At 32.2% G+C, this 23,200-nt stretch overlaps 1 protein-coding gene across 8 annotated transcripts in view; it reads right to left on the reverse strand.

Moving 5' to 3' along the window:
• The window catches only part of MKLN1 (muskelin 1), a 215,527-nt gene that overhangs the window by 95,046 nt on the left and 97,281 nt on the right, over positions 1-23,200 (reverse strand). For all 8 annotated transcript variants that reach the window (XM_032642160.1, XM_032642153.1, XM_032642158.1 and 5 more), the window contains exons 3-6: positions 22,690-22,832; positions 21,315-21,403; positions 12,908-13,017; positions 10,041-10,233 (exon numbers count right to left, since the gene is read on the reverse strand). In XM_032642160.1, coding sequence (XP_032498051.1) covers positions 10,041-10,233; positions 12,908-13,017; positions 21,315-21,403; positions 22,690-22,724 — 427 coding nt within the window. In that variant the 5' untranslated portion in view covers positions 22,725-22,832. The remainder of the gene's footprint in view (positions 1-10,040; positions 10,234-12,907; positions 13,018-21,314; positions 21,404-22,689; positions 22,833-23,200) is intronic.

Genomic DNA, 23,200 nt, shown 5'->3' on the forward strand with positions numbered 1-23,200 from the left:
ATTACAATACATATTTTATTGCCTCTTGCCAGGGAAACTGCGTTGTCAATAAATAGTCCAGATCAGATCTGGAGCAAGTTATATTTAGTAGCTATTTTCAATGAAATAACATGCTTAAGAATCTTCTTTCACGCTCTCAAACAGAAAAGTAGCAATATAATGTTTATTAATATAATGTTTTCTTGGTGAACAGTCATTTCAAGTGCTAAAGAAACTTTATTTTTTAATAGAACAAATTAAATTTTTCAAAATCAAACAGTCATAAGCTTGAAATCCTTGAGGTGATCAATAAAAATGCTACAAACATTAAAGCAGGGTAAAGATTTTTTTTAAATACATTGCTTTCAGTTCCTTGTTTTAATGTTAAAGAACTCCCTTTCAAGACCTAAAAACAAATGAAAAGCTGACACCTCTGCAGCCAAAATAATCTCGCCATGTTCCTTATATTTCTAATTCTTGAAAGGCCGCCTTTTGTTTGGTATGCTTACTTGCATATATTCTATATGATTCAGCAAAAAATCTGAGCTTTCTATTGAAACAATGACATTCTCATCTACAAAAACATGAAAACACCTCTTAACACTGTTTTAAAAGTCTCAAAAGCAAAAATGTAAGGCATTTAAATGTTTATGAACTATTTTTAAAAATTACTTCTGTATTTTAAGAATTCAGGCAGTTGCTAATATTTCTATATGTCTACTTTTGACAAAAATCTAAAGCAGAAAATCAGAAGTGTCTGCCAAAAGTAAAACTATCCAAAAGGACTGAAAATATGACTTAGGAGAAATCACACTAAGACCCAGTTGCTAAGAATTTTCAAACTACTGAAAGGCTCCCGGTCCAATACCATCTCATTTTTCCCCTATGATTATGACTATAATAACTAAACACATTTCATACAGTCCTAATTAGGCACAAGCTGTTCTTGTCTCTAATGGTGAAAGTACATAATTTTTTTTAAAGAAAAAAAATATATTCAAGCCTCATCCAAGATTAAAAAAGAAAACAGCACAGAATACAGTACTGCTGCCTACATTGAAACTTTTATCAAACTGATTTTTCACCAACACAGAGATTTTTTTTTAAAGAAAAAACTAAAAATTCACTTACAGGTACAGCATAAAAAAGTTTTTATAGTTCAAGAATAATAATGGCTGGGTAAAAGGGATTTTTTTTAAAAATTATGCATTTCAGCAGTTTGATTAAATTCTGAAGAGAAATACATGAAATATAACAATTTACGTTACAACAATAAATATTGGGGAAACTGAACCAGTAAATATTTACTTGGATGGTAAAGCATGGTGGTAAGATGAATAGATTCAAATTTTAGCTCTGCCACTTACCAGCTATGCTGTCTCAGGCAAATTACTTAATCACTGACGTTTATTAAATTGAAATAACAATCATACTTACCTAGAAAGCAGGTACAAGAATTGAATTAATTCATATATAGTGTTTATTAGAGTAGATGGCATATCGGCCTTTGAATACATGAACAGTTATAATAATGAAGTAATATTTGGAACTATACTTGGCAAAAAACTAATAATTTTTTATGCACAAAAAGAGAAATATGGTACAAAGGCAAATAGGAATTAAGAGAAGGAGGAGCAACTGAGGTGCAAAAATAATTTTTAAAAACTAGCTTGAAAGAGCTAGACTTGAAGAATGAGTTTTAAGTGAATGGTGATAAAAAGGAAAAGTAATCAGGGAAGGGAATACAACATAAACAAAAGCACAAAGGCATGACCTAAATGGGAAGGAAATCCAAAAAAGAGGATATATGTATATGTATAGCTGATGCACTTTGCTGTACAGCAGAAACAAAAACAACATTGTAAAGCAACTATACTCCAATTAAAAAAACAAAAAAAAGCACAAAGGCATGAATGAACAGGAATTAGGCAAAGAAGCCATCTTTCAGGAAGCAGTCTGATGAAAAAAAAAAAAAAAGAGAGATTTTGCATTAGGAGTACTGCTGAGAAGAAAGTGTCCCGAGAGAAAAGCAATACCATAAGGAAAACTCTTGCTGTTCTAGAATACAGTCTTAAGAACCTATTTAAAACAGGAAAAACTCATTTCATTCAAAGATTAATAAAACTCAAAAACAACCAACTCAGAATTTATATAAAGATATGAAAAGAAACAAAATTTTAAGTGGCAAAAGAATCTGATTCAACAGAAAAATGTAGTCATGTAATTGATGAAAATGGCCAAATACTTTTCCATGAATATAAAAGTTAAGTAAGAAACTCTCTTTATAAAAGATGAGCACAAATTAGAGATACAGTTAGAAAACAGAGATATAAATAGTTGGAAGAGATATGGTATGACAACAAAGATAAATAAAACATGAATGTTAGAGTTGAAGGAAAAGAGGAAGAAAAACAAAATGAATATATAACAGAAATGAAGACCAAAATAAGAAGGAAAGAAAACACTACTAACAATACAGTAATGGAAAAGAGAGAAAGAATTTAGAGAAGGTTGAAAAATTCAACATAAATGTGCAATTAAAATGAGAAAATAAAAGATATACATCTAACTGAAAGAAAACAAAAATACATAATAGTTAATTGACAGTGTCACCACACTGGAGTTGCCCTGTTTACAGAACTACAAAATAATCTAAAACAAAGATATGTTTAATATATTTCAATATTTAAACAGCCATAGGCAAAAAGAGAGATTGCATTCAAAAGAGCAATAGTTGAAACTGGCAACAATGGAAACTGGTTAACAGTGAAATGAAATTGAAAATGTATTTGGAGAAGATAATTGTCAATCTAGAATTCTATACCAGTGAAAATATCCTTCAAGAAAAGAGACAGATTTTCAAGCAAACAAAAACTGAGAGAATTAATCTGCATTAGAAGAAATTCTAAAGGATGTGCTTAAGGCAGAAGGAATATGATCTTAGGTATAAAATCAAAGATTCAAATAGTAGTGAAGAGCAAAAAAATTAGTAAATATTTGGGTAAAATTAATGGACACTGTATAAAACAAGAACAGTAATATCTTCTAGGGTCTCTGAATATGGTATCAAAATAAAGAACAACAATAGCATATGAGTTGGAAGGTAAGCAGATGGGAGTTCAAAGTCCACTAAGTCCTTGTACTGATAAATTTTGTTAAGTATGTATATTTGTGGTTATTTATGGACTCACCATAAACAAAATACAGAGTGTGTTACTTCCAAATAAAAAAATGAAAAGATTAAAAAGTTTAAAAAGGTAAGAGACAACAACCAAAAACAAGAAATAAAGGACATGACAAAATATATTAAGTAAAATGGTAGGTTTGAACCCATATATTTACCAGTAATTCAATCATGTAAATGAAATAAATGTTCAAATCAAAAGAAGGCAGAGTTTTTAAAAAACAACTAAATTTACAAGAAATACTTCTTTGAAAAAAGGATACAGAAAGCTTGAAATTAAAAGATGGAAAAAGATATGTAAATATTTACCAAATGAAAGCAGACATATTAATGTAAGACAATTTATAACTTAAGGCAACAACATTAGTAGAGATAAAAACACACTAAAGGTAAAAGATTTCATTCAAAATAAAAGAATTTAAAATTTGTATTCATCTAGAAACACAGCTTCAAAATATACGAAGCAAAAACTGACAGAATTATAAGAGAAAATTCCATAATCATAGTAGAAGTGTTAACACATTTTTCTCAGTAATTGAGAGAATCAGACAGAAAACACTGGTAAAGCAGATTTATGCAACATGATTAGCAAACTGGACCAACCGGACATATATAGAACACTGCAGTAACAACTAAAGAACTGGATTTCTGTCCAAGTGTACCTAGTATGTTTATAAAAATTGAATAAAGTGGGCCATATGGTAAGTCTTATCAAATTTCAAAGAATTGGAATAGTACAAAATATGTACTCTGACCACTATGCATTTATGCCATAAATCAGTAATGAGGAAAAGAGCCAGAAAATCTTTATGTATTTGGAAATTAAAAACTATATTTCTATATAACTATGACTCACAAAAGAGCAATATCATTTCCTAATGAAATTACTGAACTGGACAAAAATGAAAACACTTCATAGCACAACTGAAAAAGAAGAAGGAAATTTATATCCTTAAATGCATATATGGGGAAATAAAGTCTGAAAATTAATAAGCTAAGCATCAATCTCAATAAATTATAAAATGCATATTCATCTCAAAGAGGGAAAGAAGACAACATTAAATAAAGAGCATAAGCCAAGGACATAAAAGTTAACATAAAGAGTCAACAAACCAGAAGTTGGTTCCCTCAAAAGATCACTGAACTTGCTAAGCTTATGGTGAAGGCAATAGATTGGGGGAGCTCCACTGCTTCCCTGGTGGAGCAGCGATTAAGAATCCGCCTGCCAATGCAGGGGGCACGGGTTCGATCCAGGATCCTGGAAGATCTCACATGCCACAGAGCAACTAAGCGCATGTGCCACAACTACTGAGCCTGCGCTCTAGAGCCCGCGAGCCACAACTACTGAAGCCCGCATGCCTAGAGCCGGTGCTCTGCAACAAGAGAAGCCACCGCAATGAGAAGCCCGCGCACCGCAACAAAGAGTAGCCCCGCTCACAGCAACGAACACCCAACACAGCCAAGAATAAATAAATAAAATAAATTTATTTTAAAAAAAAAGAAAGTAATGGATTAGGGAGGGAGAAAGAATTCATAAATAACCAATATAAGGAATGAAAAAAAGACACATCTCAAGAAATTCTACAAACATTAAACAGATAATAAGGGGATATTAGGTACAGTTTCACATCCATAAGCTTGAAATTTTAGATGAAACTGAAACAAACTACTAGAAAAGTGTTATTTGTTAAAGCTCAATCAACCAACCAAACAACTCTGAAGAGTCCTACGAAGTTTCAAGAAACTGAATTGGTAAGCTAAAAATATTCCTGCAAGCAAATCTCAAGCACAGACAGCTCAATGGTAAATTCAACCAAGCATTTAAGAAAGAAATAATTCACATCTTACATTTATTCAGAAAATAGGAAGAAAAGGTTAACTCCTCAACACATTATGTGAAATTAGCCTAATATGATACTAAACCTGAACAGGAAGATATGAGAAAGAAAAGCTACAAGGTCAACCTTACTAACAAAAATAGTTGGAAGAATTCTAACAAAACATTAGTCAATCTAAACCCAAAATAAATTAAAAAAATACATAACAAAGTTAAGTATATATGAGGTTTAACATTAGAAAATCATTTACTATGATTTCATATATTAATAGGGTAGGAAAATCATATCACAAAAGGTAGAGAAAAAGTGGCAAAATCCAATATCCATTTATGACACAAACTCTTAGGAATCTTGGAATCTGATACAGAATCTCCCAAAACCCCAGATCAAAAATATATTTAACAATGAAATGTAAAAAGCATTTCTTCTGGGATCATGAACTACACAGGGTTATCCACTATAATTATGCCATGGCAATCTTTTTCTAAAGATCCTGGCAGAGATTAAACACAAGGGGGAAAAGTTATCAGGGTTGGAAAGAAAAATGTGTCATTATGCCTAAGTACAGCTGACCCTTGAACAAGACAGGTTGGAACCGCACATGTCCACCTATATGTGGATGTTTTTTCCAATAAATATATTAGAAAATTTTTTGGAGATTTTCAACAGTTTGAAAAAACTCGCAGATGAACCACACAGCCTAGAAATGTCAAGAAAATTAAGAAAAGGTGAGGTAAGTCGTGAATGCATAAAATATGTAGGTACTACTCTATCCATATTTATACAGGCATAAGGTGAGTGCTATTTAATATAAAATTAATAATGTGTTGGTTTTCCTACTGTTTTATAACTTTGCTTTCAAAGAATTACATTACTGTACAGTATGCCCCCCTCCCACCCTCTCTCAACTGGAGAAACTATCAGCCTATCATCAGAGGTAAATAGTTTTTAGAAAATATAACAATGTTTCCAATACTGTATTATAAATACGACTAATACTGTATGCCATAAAAATTTTATAACAATTCATTCATTAGCATAAAGACTAAGCTATTGTGAAGCAATTGTAACAATTACACTAGACTACCGTAAAGCAATCATATTGCTGCTGCTTCATTACCAATGCATGAATTGTTAGACCCGTAAACAAATATGAATTTCTTTTTCCACATTAACTTTCATCTTTGATGTCTAGTGTTAGTAATACATATAATACGTACAGTGTTTTGTATCACTAAGACAATACTGACACAGGTACTGACAATTTATCTTGTAAACAGATAATGTAAACTTACGATATTAATAAACATAGTACACAGTGTAAATGTTTTCTCTTCCTTATTATTTTCTTAATAACATTTTCTTTACTCTAGTTTATTTTATTGTCGGAATACAGTATATATATGTAACATATAAAATATGTGTTAATTGACTGTTCATGTTATCGGTAAGGCTTCCAGTCAACAGTAGGCTACTAGTAGTTAAGTTCTGGGGGAATCAGTTACACGTGGATTTTCAACTGTGCAAGCGGTAGGACAGGGGAGGGAGAGCTGGCGCCCCTAATCCCCACGCTGTTTAAGGGTCAACTGTATTTTAAACTAAATGAAAATGAAAACAACATAGCAAAATTTGTGAGATACAACTAAAGCAGTGCTTACGGGAAATTCTTAACACCAAATGCTTACATTAGAAAAGAAGAATCTCTAATGGCTTCAGCTTTCATATTAAGAAACTAGGAAAAGAAGAGCAAATTAAAACCAAAGTATGTGGAAAAGATACAGAAATCAATGAAATAGAGAGAAAAGATAAAACAAAGAAACCAAGAGCTGTTTTCTTAAAATAAAACTGATAGATCTCTAGCCAGACTACCAAGAAATGAAAGACAAAAATTACCAATATCAAGAACATGATATGACATAAAGGACAATAATGGAATATAAACAACTTTATGCCAGTACATTCATCAATTTAGATGAAATGGGCATATTCCTCAAAAGACACAAACTACCAATATTCCCTCAATAAGAAACAGAATATAAATAGCCCGATATCTATTAACAATACTAAATTTGTAGTTAAAAACCTTGCCACAAAAGTAACTCCAACAAGATTTGAGATCTCAAAAAAATTCTAAGGAGAGGGAAATAGGCCTACCATATAATTAACAACTATGGCATAAACCAAGGTATGGGAAGGGAGAGATACAGGGTGGGGTAGGGCTGGGCAGGAGTGTGGGGTGGAGTAGAGAAAAAAGAAAGGAGGAGGGGAAGAGGGAAGAAGGGAGGGAGAGAGATAAAGACCTCAAGTTTAAACTTTAGGACTACTTTATTAAACTTTAAACTTTATCTCCCCCTTGTCTCACAAAAGCAAACTTTTATTTCATTAACAAATAAGATAAACACTGCAAAGGGAGGTTTTCTTTAAGTATTTTCTGTTCCTGGGTGATTACTTTTGCCTATCATCACTGGATTCTACCTTTTTTCCCTGGCATTGTCAAAGAGGAAGTAGCAATGATTGGTTCAGGCATCACCTCTAATGAAATTAAACGTAAATGCAGGGATGTTTCTAGGCAAATAGGAAGCCTATTAGAGAAATAAATACAGCCCAACACTTTCTTAAAATATAGACCATACTTGGAGAAGAGCATACTAATATACCAAATACACTAAAAGTAGCTTTTGTTTCCTCCACTGTAAGAAATTTGAAAGATGCTTCTGATTCCCTAGACTTTCTTATTTACCAGGCAGGAACTTCTTACCCTTCTCTTCTATGTTTTTAACAGAGCAGAAGCCAAAAAACTTTGCAGTGTTTACTTCCTTATTTGTCCAACAAATCATCATCAGTGAAGTCAGCACCAAACTGAACAACCCTGGAAGGAATGTTTATTAACTAAACACTGTTCCAAGCCAGTGAGGGGTATAAAAAGTATGACTTGGCTGTTAAGTCTCAAGAATAGTTACTATCAATTTTCCTAAACTTGGTTTCTTCCTAGAGTCAGAAGGATAAGTTAAGTCTCTGCAGTAGCAGAGTTGCACATGATGCTAACAGCTTCTCGTAAATGAGTATATTGCTAAAGAGACAAAAACCTGTTTTTAGCTAACTAATTACACAAAATTGCTGGTTGTTCTGTTGTTTACTTTACCTTAACAAAATATTAAATGCCTTAAAGATTTAAAACAAAACAAAAAAACCATAAAATTACTTGTGCCTTCTTCATCCTATAGTTAAAAAATACAGAATTCATTCTCAGAAATGGCATACACACACACACACACACACACACACACACACACACACACACACACACACATACTTTCATTAGTGGCATTTTGATGGTTTGGTAAGAGATTATTATATATGTTCCATTTCGGTATACTCCAAAGTATATTCTATTTCAAACGTAGTAATCATTTATTTGCAAGTATCATCATCAATTAAATAAATAGTAACAATATACAAGGCTGAGAGGCATGTTTGTTATTATAACACAATGGAGCTGCAAGCAATTCATTTTGAGTTAACTTTAAATTTATAAACTCAAAGAAGGCAGTACTAGTTCTGTTTAGCTGTAAAATATTCAACCAATATCTGATAAATGAGTAACTAATAATAATAAATGATAGTGATAAGACTAAAATATACGAAAACAGAGCACTGAGAAAGTCTATTATTCTTTATTTCTTTCCGTAAAAAGAATAGAATTTCTATACAACTTTGTATCATTCCACAAGTTTCATAATTCAGCATTAAGCTGTTTTCACTCACAATGCTTCTTACTCCAAATGTGTGGGTCTTCTCCTTACACCAACTATTTCTCCAATTCTCTGACTCCAACTTGGTATCCAACCGAGAATCAATTCAATTCTGACACTATCTACCTGGAGTCAGTGTCAGATCTCACAAGTTAAAGGGCTCAGTTCCACAAAACTACTCCCACTTCAGATGCCAATCGCAAATCCCAAGCCACTGGTACTTCTGACCTACCAGCTATAAATTGGGGGTTCCCACAACCCCCACTCAGGTTCGATAATGCTAGAGTAACCACAGATTTCAGGAAAGCCCTTTACTTACTATCACTGGTCTATTATAAAGAATACAAGTCTGAAACAGCCAAATGGAAGAAAGATGTAGGGCAAGGTACAGGGGTGTGTGTGTGTGTGTGTGTACGCCCAGACACCAGTCATCTCAGCATACAAAAGACACTCATCACCCTGCAGATCCCAAGGGTTTTAGGAGCTGTGTGCCAGGAAAGAGAAAAGACCAAATATTTACTTTTTATTATACCACAGCACCTACTCTGTTCTTTGTTACTATGAAAGTGTAGGTTTTTTTTAAAGGATGCTACTCTATACAGAAACAACAGAGTTCCTTATTTTAAATAACAAAACATACCAGACCTTAAGTATTCAATTGGTGTCATCCTCCAAAACAATTACTTTGGGAGATTATATTATGTTCCAATATTCACATTTCTTTCAGAGCCAGAATACAGGCTACCCAAGAAAATCAGCAATTATGTAGCATCCACATCACACAGACGATGTTTCCAATATAAATCTCCTCATTCATTATTAACTGTATAATAATAAAATTTTTTGACTTATCCAAGCACTCCTCACCCTCAAATTACACTATTAAAAAAAAATGACAATCTGCTATCAACAAAAATATGTAAAGGAATAGGTCACTGATACTGAAGGTAACATTAAAAGACTTTTTCTAAGTGGTTCAGTACTAATCAATGTTAGCATTTGTAAGTGCATGGTTTTCCAAGATGACAACTTAAATTTAGGTATGTGAGTTCAAGTATGTTACCTTCTTATTTTTCAAGTCTCATTATTACATTATGGACCTGTCTTACATACAATAAGTCCTTAATTCAAAGAGTTAACACCTTTACAGGGTAAAGAGAGGGGGGGAAAAAAGAAAGAAAGAAACTAAGAACTGGCATAAACCTATATTCTTTTAAAACACCTGCTTCTTGTATATACTTAAAATCACCCTAATAACCAATCTAAGTGTACATGTTTATGACATACCATTTACAGCTTTTTCAATCAATTCTTCACAAGCATCAAAATCACCCTTCAGTACCAATTTATCGTGCAGATCTGTTAACATGGGATGTTCCAGGGCAATCTTGGTTTTCTTTTGCAGTGATTCAAAGGCCTCTGTATAGTTATGTTGTCTGAAGTGTTTTAGGCAAAGGCGAATAGCTTCCTGTTCACGGTACTACTGGAACACAAGAGAAGGTATGAAAAGAAGAGATCTGGTTAGTTATTACTGTAGGAAACAATAAGTGATAATTACTAACGTAAAGTGAGCATTTACTAAGCATTAACTAAGTATACTAAGCATAACTAAGCACTGTACTAACCCTATTCATTAGTATCATTATTATATCCACTATTAAATGGCAAAACTGAAGCTTAGTCAATTGTAATAACTCACCAAAGGTCACAAAGTATATAGCAGAAAGATATTAAAGTGATGAACGTATACGATATATCAGGCATATACTTCATGAAGATAAAAGATATTAAAAGATGAAACCAGGCCTAGTTCTAGAGCCTGAACTTTCAAGAAAAGAACCAGAAAAACTATTTATCAAAGCTTACTTAAGATGGTAAAAATGATAACTTCCAAGGCTTTTACTAATCAGATAACAATGCTGGTACTGAATGCACAGAAACCATTAAATAATATACATAAATGTTTATGCTCTTTGTTCTTGGTTCTTAGTAATAAGTTATTACTTGAATGACAAATATTATCAAATGTTCATAAATTTCAAATTCACAAACAAGTTTTATGATTCAAAATCATCAGAAAGAGACTATTTAAAGTTTTATAATTTTTTTTCTAAACCTAGGCTACCTCATCGATTAAACAGCTATAAAGTAAAAATCTCAATTAATTACAATCCCAAAAGAAATATTCAATTTACTTAACCTCCCCCCCAAAAGGATGCCAAAGAATGCCAAAAAACAAGCTCATATAAAGAATTTAAAAGAAAATTTAATTCAAGAATATGTTATTTCTACAATTTCCTAAATAAGAATTAATAAAATAAACTGATGACACAGAAGCAGTGCATAATAACCAAGCAAAAATACAATTTACTTGTAAGCCTTACTCTTTAATAGGCAGGAAAATTTACAAGACTTGAAACACTAATTACTTCATAGTCTCTGATTTTTTATTAATAAAAGGTGATCAAAACATTTTTCCTTAAACACTCTAGTTAACTAATATTTTCCTTCATCAAATAACAAAAGAATGATTCTATATCCAAACTAACTTCACATTAATAGTTTCTTATGCTTAGCCTCTAAATAAAGATTTATCCTAACTATCTGGAACCATATTAAACAACAATACCTTTTTATCATGCTGACTTTAGGAGTATGAATCACATCCACATTTTAAATTTTCTATCAGGCTGCATACAGATACATAGTAGGAGAGGATTTATGAAACGAAATTATAATGCTTTGAAAAAGGATTGAAATTCAAAGAGGGTGAAGACTTTAATTTCTAGAGGTTCACAATAAGTAGAGAGAACTTGACAAGTCAATGATTGAACAATTTTAAGTTCTTAAATATAATCTGTCCACAGTGTTGGGGAAAAAAGGTGAAATTTGCAGCTTCCTACAATATCAAGAGATTTGTGAGTATATTAAAGAAGACACATGTACACATCATAGACTAAAGAGAAAAAAAATTTTTAAGTATCAAAAAAGCTTACTCATTATTTTTTTAAGAAGAACCAATAGAATTTAGAAGATTATAAGTATACACTAAGCACTATTATGTGTATAACACTGTAAAGGTGATTTTTAATGTTTAAAAATATCATCTCTACCTTGAAAGAATTTACAATATTACAGGTAATCCAAGAATATATAAAAAACATATAGAAAATACAAAAAGCCAGCATCTATTTTAAATTGAATATAACCGAATGCCAAAAATAAATCAAACAGAAAGTTCCTCAATTAAGCTGACCAGAAAAGGGCTGAAATTCTATATAAAATAAACCTTAGGAAGAACCTATATTGCTTCCCAATCGCCTATGAGTTGACAATTCAGCCCTATCTGCAAATAAAGATATCAGGAAATAGTGATTAGACTAAAGCTTTATCATTCCCCTAACAAGAAATAGTCCTCCCCCCACAAAAACATAGCCAAAAGAGTCAAATAGATATACATCAGAAACAAAGGTGAAGCATTAAAGGTGTTCAAAAAAATCAAAGACCTATTACTTAATCATTTAAATTCACATTTTTCAGGCTGCATTTATTGTATAAAATGACCTATGAATAAAATTATTAAATATCACCTTTATACTCCTTATAAGAATAAGATAATATTTATAGAAACTATTTCAAATTTCAGTTAAAAGGAAAAGTAAATATTCCTATTTTACTCAACACAAACACAATGGAGGAATATATAATATAAGCAATCTGGAACCAAAACTACCCCGCTAAAAACTATGTTTAAATGTTTCTATTAATATAGGTTAAAAACAAAATTCAGAGACAGATGGGTATAATAATGTAATAGCAGACTCTGGTGCCAGACTGAGTTGATATACTGCCCTGAGCACTTTACAACTGTGTGGCCTTAGGCAAAATACTTAACCTGTGTTTCACTTCATCACCCATAAAATATGGATAATAACTGTACCTATCTCATAGAGTGGCAATGAGTAAATAAGTGATAAAGAAGCTTAGAACCTGGCAAAACATAAATGCTTAATAAACGTTGATTAATCTTTATAACTATTATTACTATTCTCAATATTTTAAATTATTCTCAATTAAGAGAAGAGAGTGACACAATTCTCTCTTTATTATAGGCACTTGAAGCATGAAATCAGGATTTTAAAATACAGTCCTACCTTACTATACCAGTTGAGACAGGGTTGTACTACATCGGGATCATCAATGCCACTAAGTTCAACATACCAGATGCTAAAGTTAAAGCTGGGTCCCCACGATAAGAGTGGAACTTTGAGGAGAAAAATAAGAAAGAAAAAGAAAAAAAATTAACATAGTTCAAATAAAACTTTAGCAAAGTAAAATCACTATTCAAACTTATTAGGATTCATTCAACAAATTTACTGAATACTTTCTATATCCCCAGCACTGCACTATTGGGTGCTGGGGCAACAGTAGCAAAAAGAAACATATGATCCATGCCATCATGAGGTTGCTTTAATTATAAAAACACTGAAGATAAACTCAAAGTGGTCATTTATCTATCCCCCAAAAAACAGGACCAGGGTTAGATGATTTAGCAGGTGAATTTTACCAAACCCACAGGAAACAAATACTATATAATTTAAACTGTATCACAGCACAGAAAGAGACTGAAAGTTCAATTACTTATCAAAGTGGCATAACCTGGAAAACAAAACGGGAAGAGAAAGGTTTTAAGGACAATCTCAGCTATGAGTATATATTCAAAATTTTTTAAAATAATAAATTTTTTTAAAAGGCCGAAAAAAGATTCTACCAGATTTTCACTGTAACTAAATAGAGTTCATTCCAGGAATGGAAGGTTTGTTCAACAGGAGCAACATTAATGTAATTCACTATGTTAACAAAGTAAAAGAGAAACACATTTGATTACTTCAACAGATGCTAAGAGCAAACGAATAAAATTTACTTAAAAAAAAAAACACCTCAATATATAAGGAATAGAAGGCAAAAGAAAACTTTGTTACCTAGATTTTTTTTTTAAGTATCAAAAACCTCAAAAAAACCCAAAAAACCAAAACCAAAACTAATGGAGAAACATTAAGTATTCACACTCAAGTCAGGAACAAGGCAAAGAGGCTCAATATCTGTACTACTCAACGCTATGTGGGAGATCCTAGCTAATGCAACCAGGAAAAAAATTTGCAAATTAAGAAAAAATATTATCACTTGAAGATGGTATAGCTTATCTATCTAAAAGATTCAAGAGATTTAACTGAAAAACTTTTATGCAAGGTAAACATGAAAATCAACTTTCCCTGTATCTAGAAAACCCAACTAGAAAATGTAATGAAAAGTCTCCTTTGTAATAGCAAAACAAGCTTAAAATATCTTAGAATAAAGTTTAAAATATGCAAGAAAATAAAATTTTAAAACATAAAAATTTTACTTAATATGTTCCTAGATGGGAAAATTCAATTGTAAACATATTAATTCCCCTCAAATTAATTATAAATTTAATGTAGTCTCATAATCCTAATGGTATATATCCAACTTTTTTCTTGACATGTAACCAGACAAGCTGATCTGAAAAAAATCAGTAACACAAAATACCTAAAATAATACAAATAATAAGAAAATAAACAGACTAAAAGATACTGTAATTGTAAGTTTGATATTAGCAAAGGAAAACGAAGTAAAATCACTGGAGCAGAAGAGTGTATCCAAAAATCTCTCAAGGATCCAGAGGAATTTAACATAGGATGAAGATAACATTTCATACCAGCAATGACAGGACAGAGTAGAGGTTTTTAACCTGTGATCCATGGGCTCCTGGGGATCCCCACAACCCTTTTAGGATGTCCCATGTGGTCAAAACTATTTTTCATAATAAGACTAGGGCTTTATAGCCTTTTTTTAAAAAAACTGTACTGACATTTGCACTCATGGTGCAAAGGCAATGCTGAATAAAACTGTTGGCATCTTGGTAGTGTCACAAGAAGTAGCATGAAAGTGTCCCAGTATTTCTTAATACAGTATGAATTGAACTGTGTTCCTTACCATCACACACCTGCAGTTAAAAAACAAAAAGACAATTCATTTAAGAATGTCTCTGATGATGTGTAAGAATAAATTTTAATAAATTCCTATCATTAAGTACACATCACTTTAATATTCTGTGTGATACAATGGAAAGTACACATAAAGTACTTTTGCTGCATACCAAAGCATGAAGGCTGTCTCAAGAAAAAGAACCTGTGTAAGCTGAGTTGTGAGCTGAAATAACCACTGAAACAGCCCTTAAAAGAAAAACTGACAATCTATGATTATTTAGATTTGGGTATTTGACAGATGTTTACCTGTCATTTCAAGGATAACAAATGACAGTTTTCTTGCCAAGGATAAAATTCAAACTTTTGAGGAAAAATTAGAATTTTGGGAAATTAGTATTCACCATTGTGAACTTAGCTACTGCCCAGTACTTTTCTGATGAGACTGGTGGTGACAATAACGTTGTGATTTTTAAAAAAATATTATATAATGAAATGTTCCAACATCCGAAAGATGTGCATAACTTAGGGAATCATATTTTCTAAATGACCAATAAATGATTTTACAAAACCATGCATGGATGAGAGACTGATTCAAAGTACAAAACAGGCCAATGGATTTTAATATAACATTGACATGGTTCAGGCTGACTAATGCAACTACCTTTAAGAAACTAACACTTGCCAATTTTTGATTAAGTATCAAAACAGAATATCCACAATATCTGATATCAGGTCAGCTTATTTCCAAGTCCACTGCTCTTTTCTAGCATATCAGACTCAGTGAAGAGCTAAGATGTACTAAGTCAGATGCTTTTCTATTCTGTCCTCTAAAGGAAGCTGTGTGAGTCAAGACAGAAGCAACAGGAACCAGTCATTAGGATATATGCAGGACTCCTGGGATGTTTAACATGGCCTTCAGTTTATATGTGCAAACAACACAAATTTCAAAAAGGTTTATACCAACGAATACTGAATTATCATCACTGTTTTGGTGTTCATTTCTTCATGTAGCAGTACCATTTAAAAAGTGTACTACTATATCACTGCAATAACCATTAAGTAATATAAAAGTCAGAATAAAACAGGATTCGAAACTCAAGGCCCCAAGAACACAGTCTATAACTGTGACCAGAGACATATAACATTAGTTAGTGATCTGAAATCCATTCTCAAGTTCCAGGTCCAAGTTCAATAAAATTAGGAGGAAAAAAAATCTTCCTACTATATCTATTCAAGAAAGTAAAACGTTCTTTTATTAAATCCTTTGAAGCAATTGTGGGAGGGAGGTTAAGTAGGCAGTCATCTCACAAGATCATATATTAGATGAATGAAGACTATAGTTAATTTTTAACAGACTGAAGGCATATATACAGAATGAGCAGAATGATATACACCCATTTCAAATTTTACCAATGATTTTTGATGGCATTAACAACACTAATACTGCATATTAGACATACTCCATATTATATATCAGAAACCTAAATGTGAATTGGAGCTCCAAGCACACCTTCTTCGCTCCCTAATGAAAGATGCCTTTGCTCTCACCTCAAAAAAAAAAGATTAGAAACTCCTAATACACATCCCAAGGCTAAGAGCTTGTATCCTAAGAATTCAACCATCAGTTTTTCCAATGGGATAATCAGACAAGGACATGATCAGGATCAGTACCTCTCATACGTTTTCCATAAAATGGCATGCATAGAAAATGATAAGATATTTAGTACACAAGCATACTAGGCTGCAGGATTTGGCGACTGTATGATTGGTGGGGGTCAACATCTCAACACAATTAAACATATATGTGGTTCATTCAATATGCTTTGGTATTATCACTTGGGAAGCTACTGTCTAGACAGCTAAACAGCTCTTAGAAGATGCTAGTACTTTTAAGATCAGCTTCTGGAAGATCTTAAAAATTTAAGATTAACCACTCTGAAAGAGTGCATCTATTCTACTTACAGATTAATAAGTACACAAAGCACTTAGCACAGTAACTGGCACATGGTAAGTGCTCAATAAATGTTAGCTATTATTATTAGCTCTTATTACTATATTAATTTTCTTCCTTTTTAAATTTATTTTTTTATTGGAGTATAACTGCTTTACAATGTTGTGTTAGTTTCTGCTGTACAATGAATACACTGTATGTATACCTATATCCCCTCCCTCTTGCACCTCCCTCCCTGCCCCCCATCCCACCCATCTAGGTCATCACAGAGCACTGAGCTGAGCTTCCTGTGCTTTATATTTATAGCATGTTCCCACTAGCTATAATTTTAAAATGTTACCTTTCCATATGCTCTCATGAAGGCCACCATCAGGGCACCTTCCCGCCGCCCCACCCCTACCCCCGCCCCCAGAAGACAGGGTAGTCATCCAGCCAAAGCTTCTCTGAAGCTCCCACACCCATCCAGGCTGCAAAAATCCAAAAAATTCATAGAAATCCAAGTCATCCCTCTACCAAAAACCAGGACTCCTCCAGAATCCTTCCAAGAATCAGTACCTCCTTCTGCCTTCAAATCACTTTCTTATTTCCTGATATAACTGTTATCTTGGCTATGAATCAAGATATAAACCTTTCTAGTCATCTATAACCAGTACTCTCATGCCATTCAACTTTATGTTTTCAGTCATCTGATCTAATTTCCAACTGAAGTTTTCCCTTCCAAACCCTTAAACTGCTCTCTTGAATCTGGCCTCCCAATCAACAACTCTCCTTCTTTACTAAATTTTCTTTTTACTTACAAACCTTACCCAAAACCAAGCTTCTTCCTAAGGCCAACTCTCAACTTCCACACTAAACCCTATCAAAGATTTCACTCCAGCATGGGCTCTTTGGCTTTTTTGTGTGGTGAACCCCCTTTGGCTATTCAGTGAACCCTGTGACTCAATCCCTCTCAGATTTAAATGTAAAATGAAAAATACATAAGATTATAGAGTAAGCAAACTGTATTGAAATATAGTTTTAAAAATAATGAAGATACAAAATTATGATATAGAAATATATATTTTTTTATTAACATAGTAGATAAGAAGATCTAGTGGCAGGTCTAATAATTATCATAATTTCAAAGTTATGATGATATTTGCCATGGTGTAATGTGATGGGAAATATTTATAACTTCTATCTGTGACAAGTCACAGGTATTGCTAATACTATGAGTTATTGCCTATATTCATAATTGAAAGAAATGCTCAGTACATTTGTTAGAGGTTAGACACCATAAAGATGTAACTTTTCCTCCATTAAGTTCACACAGCCATTGATTAATCCCTATAAATTTCTGAACAATAAACTCAAAAAGTATATATACGATGTCTCTAGTGAGGCAAGCAGTTTGCTTGTTGCTTCTGAAATCTGAGGAGGCTGAAGACAGCTGCTATCCCCTAGGATTTTACAATCTACCTGAGGAAACAAAACTGAGGATACATATATCACACAGTAAAAGAACTCAACATTCGTAAAAAGACTTAAGTTTGTATATCATCTCTACATTCTACTACCTGTAAGGTCTTGGCCTAATCATTTAATTTACCTCTAAACTTCAGTTTCCTCATCTGTAAAGTGAGTGTAATAATACCTATTTCACAGCGTGTTAGGCAGATGCTTCATAAACAATATCTATTATACTACTTTAAAGCAATACAAGCACATATCCAAAAGCATATACCAAATGCTATGTCTTTGATCCATCACTTACTAGCTATGTACCCTGGGACACATCATTTGACTTCTACTCTCATTTTCCTTAACCAAAAAAGGAAAGATTTTTATCTTCCAGTATAGTGCTCAAATGAGATACCACATGTGAAAGCACTTACAAACGCAAAAACAATAAAAACATATAAGAAGTTCTAAATAATGATTGCTGAAATGACATGATGGTTCAAATTATATTTGTGCATGTACTTTTTCTATAGTACTTAAAATACTACATGTAAGAAGGCATGTTATCAAGAGCTCTATGAATATAAATATATAAAAAAGAGACATTCAAAATGAAAATATTTCCTTCATAAATATGATCTTAAATTAAAATTTATAAGACTACCACTCATCCACAAACTACAAAAGAACTCAAGAAAATGTCCAATATAGCTACCTATCCTATCATTAGACAGAGAAAGTATTATCATACTCATTTTATACAAAAGGTAACTTAAGAAAGGAAAGTAAAATTCACTTAAAGGTCAGTTCAGCTATGCTGGCACTGTGGATTATCCACAACAGATCTTAAAAACCTAACCCCTGCCATGCAGTAAAAATGAAGGCTTACTTTCCTTGTTAATTTGTAAACAAACTTACTTAAATTGGGTCTAAGCCAAATTTAATGAATAAGCTATACTCTTTATAAATGCAAATTATCATATTTAGATGTCAGTGCATGACTTGGAGATTATCCGCCATTGAGTTAAGCCTTGCTTCTGTTCCTCTCCGTTACTATGAATAACTGAAGGCTGACTATATTTAGAAATTGTGTTGTTTAAGAATAAACTTTTTTTTTTAAATAAAGCAAGATCTTTCAAACATATCATTATACAACATAAATGTGAAGTATTCAAACACATTTTTTCTTTTAAGAAGAATTCCAACAATTTATCCCAGCCAGGTAAACAAGTATCTGTGAAAGAAAGCTACACATCACTTAAGTGTTTTATCGAAATTATTTTTAAAGAAAACATCAAACTAAAAAAACTAGTTTAAAAACATCAAACTAAAAAAAGCCTAACACAGGCTTTAAGTTTCACATTTTCCTTATTTTATTTTAAAAAAACAAAACTTATCAAGAGAATGTGGGGAAAAGGTTGAAAAGCAAAAACAATGCAGACCACTATTAACATTTTTTAACAGAAAAGTGAGAAATATGAAGTTATATAAATATTAATACCCTAAATATCAAATGAGTTAATAAGTGTCTTCAATTATTTGGAAAGCTCTAGTTAACATTTTGCCTGAATACCATAAAACTAACCCACCAGGGTCAAGTAAAACACATCATCATGCCCTACAACTAGAAGGCTGATAGAAAGGGCTGGAAAGAGGTCCAACTTCTTGTTTTCAGGCATCTGAATGTCTAACTGATCCATAAGAGACCTCGGTTGTCCTACAAATTTTTTAAGGGAAGAAACTATTCAAAATCCTTAAACAGACTTTTATTCATAGTTCTAATGAAAAAAAAAGCCAAAAAGAGAACATTTCATTTTGCATGACTAAGCAATTAGAGGTTGGATAAGTACTTCAAAATTATAAAATCTAAATTTACTACATGAAAATATAAGATATTTTCACTGCTTCTACATTTGGAATGTAAGATCATAGAATTGTTCAAGCTATGCAAGAATCTATAAGAAATGGGTGGTCTGCATACTGAGGAAAGAATTACTCATTAGCATGAAAGAAGAAACAATCAAGAATTTATTTTAAAAATCTGCTTGTTCCTAAATTCTCATAGGTAAACAGGATACAGGTTTTTTATTTACAATTAATTATAACAAAAACTATATTTATAAAAGAAAGTAACACACCAAACAGCCCAATGATTCTAAAAATAGTTTCCCCTCTATAAGTAGTCTTTATAGATCTCAGATATTCTTTTCGTCTAATGGAACTATTTGACTCAATGAAATGAACAGGCCAACTCTTGATAGACTGGGAAACAATGACTATGGAGCTGGTCCTTCCAAAAGAGGAATTTTCTCCCAAATTAAAACATGGGATTCTGGCCTTTATTATCATTCTTAAAGGGATATGACTCACCTTAATCTCAATTTTAACATAATATTTTCAAAGGTATGAAATATAGATGGAAACTAAAAGAGTCAAGTCCTCAACCTTCCTACCTTCTAACTAATCCATCTTATAGATAAACAAAATAATCCTAAAAACACTAGTTTTGAGGCGGCATTACATATACTTCCTTAACCAAAAACACTTGCTAAATAAACACAATAAATGCTTAGGTAGCATTTTTCAAACATTACTTTGAAACTTATTAATGGGTTATGAAATTAGTTTTATGAGTTTGACCAACATTATCACACACACAAAAAATGAAATATAAAAGAAAAGAATAGAAAATAACCATAATATATGGCCTTAAGGAATACGGCAATATTTGGTTTTAGAACGATGTAACTTCAGAACTGATAAACCTTCCATAAAACAATCAAGGCAATCAAATCCATATATCTCATAAAATGAGAAAGTATTTAGAAAAGGTTCTAAGAAACTTTCAAATGAGAAAGTAGAAAAGGTTCCATTTGAAATAACTGTCACTTAGTTACAGATTTATAGAGTAGCGGGTCAGCCAAATAGTAAACATTTTGGGCTTTGTGGGCTAGGCGGTCTCTTGCAACTACTCAACTTTGCCATGTAGTGCAAAAGCAGACAAAGACACTATGTGAACAAGTGGCATGGCAGTGTTGCCATAAAATTTTATTTTAAAATAAAAACAGGGAACCTGCAGGATTTGGCCCACAGGCTGTCGTTTAGTTTGATGACTGATGGTATAAAGAATTTATTTCTACTCCAGAATGCTGAAAACCTTACCTATTTTAATGAATCGACAAGGAAACATCTGTTCATCAATTTTATGCTTCAAGGTAAATGTTTCTTTGTTATAATCATTCTTTAAGCCACTGTGAAAAAAAATAACGTTATCAAATCTGATTTCATAATTTAGTAAATGCACTAAAACAGAGATTAATATCATACTCTGATTTTAAGGTCAATGAATGCTCAGAATATATGACAGGGACAATGTAACGAAGTAGTTGAACATGAGAATATAGGACAAAACTTGTACATTCACATCAACTGTACTATACTGTATTCTCTTAATTAAATGAGAGCTAATGAAAAAATGTTGTGTTAATTAAAGAATGTGACTACAATACATGAAAATGTGACAAGACCTAGTGTCCCTAATGTATAACTAAATACAATATAAAATATTCAAGCAGTAAGAAGAAAATTTAAAAACAATTCATACTCATATCTTACAACTTAAACAGAGCCAAATATTAGAATCTGTCAAAGAATTAAGTTATTAAATTCTGACTAAGATGCCAATGTTCCTTTTATAGCTGAATAAATTTTCAAAGACAACCTTACTCTGTTGGTTTAATAGCATCCGCTTTATCCTACATAAAAATAAACCCGTATCACTTCTCTACTTAAACAACTTGGGCTGACTCAAGTATTTATGGGAAAGTCACTAACCGTCAGGTTGCCTTGTATTCTGACATACTTTCATGACTTAAATCAAATGTAGTCTAGGCGTAATACATACTTATATAAAATATTGTGCTAAAGGGACACACCATGTCACAAATATATCCTAAAACTGCATGGCTTTATTTGTCCACTCCATCTTCTATCCCATTTTTCATCATCTAGAGAGTAAATTAACATTCATTCCTGGTGATCTATGTTGTCAAAACTCAAATTTACTGAGCTCCTTCCAAGAGGTAGGCACCGCAGTAGGTGCAGTCACATACTTTTACTCTGTTTAGTTTCCAATTTATACTAAACTCCCAGAATATTACTTCCAGATTAGGGCACTCAATCTTAATGTTCTGGACAGATTCTATATTTTTACATCAAGGATTACAGCAAAGATTTTTATTATAGCTGAGAAGTATATGTGAAGTCATTAACAATTCAAAAATAAGACTGAAAAACAAGAAGTAGAAAAATACCCCCAAATTTTATTCTTTCTGCTTTGGTAACAATATTAATTAGTATCTGGTGGGAAAAAGCTAACTAAAGCACAATATTAAAATAAGGCACTAGAAATAAAATAGTAGAAATACTCTTTTCTCCTTTGCAAGAAAAAACAAACCATGCAGATTTAGCTACAAAGAGACTAAACTAAGACTGCAGATTGTTTAGAAACTCTTTCCTCCCCATAATCATAACCCACCTGGACAAGAGCTCTGTCATGTTTTCTTCATTCATTCCACCAAAGACTTTAAATTTCTTCAAATTGCAGACATGAGTTTTCTCATATTTTCCAAACGTGATATTCTGGACTATAGCAGGCCTTTCAAGCTTCAGAATCAAGTACTACAAAAAGGAACAACCAAATTATATCCTCCTCCATTTAAAACAAATCGCTAGACAACATGAATAGTTAAAATTTTGGCCAGTCAACTCAAGAACGTGTGTTCATCCTGCCCATCCTACACTGGCAGATTTTTTTATTTTTATTTTTTATGCTAAAGGATAGTATGCAACTGTCAAGCTACCATAACATCACCACTTTCTCCCAGGAAACTACATCATTCTCAACAATGTAGATGAAGGAGGGAAAAAAGGACTAGTGAGATAACTTCTAATCAAGGAATGACATTCAGTAAGATATAACAGACTATGAATAATGAAATAAAACAAAATTAGAATGCAAAGTAACAATTACATATTCTCACTGACTA

The sequence above is a fragment of the Phocoena sinus genome, chromosome 9, assembly GCF_008692025.1.
Source record: "Phocoena sinus isolate mPhoSin1 chromosome 9, mPhoSin1.pri, whole genome shotgun sequence".
NCBI lineage: Eukaryota > Metazoa > Chordata > Mammalia > Artiodactyla > Phocoenidae > Phocoena > Phocoena sinus.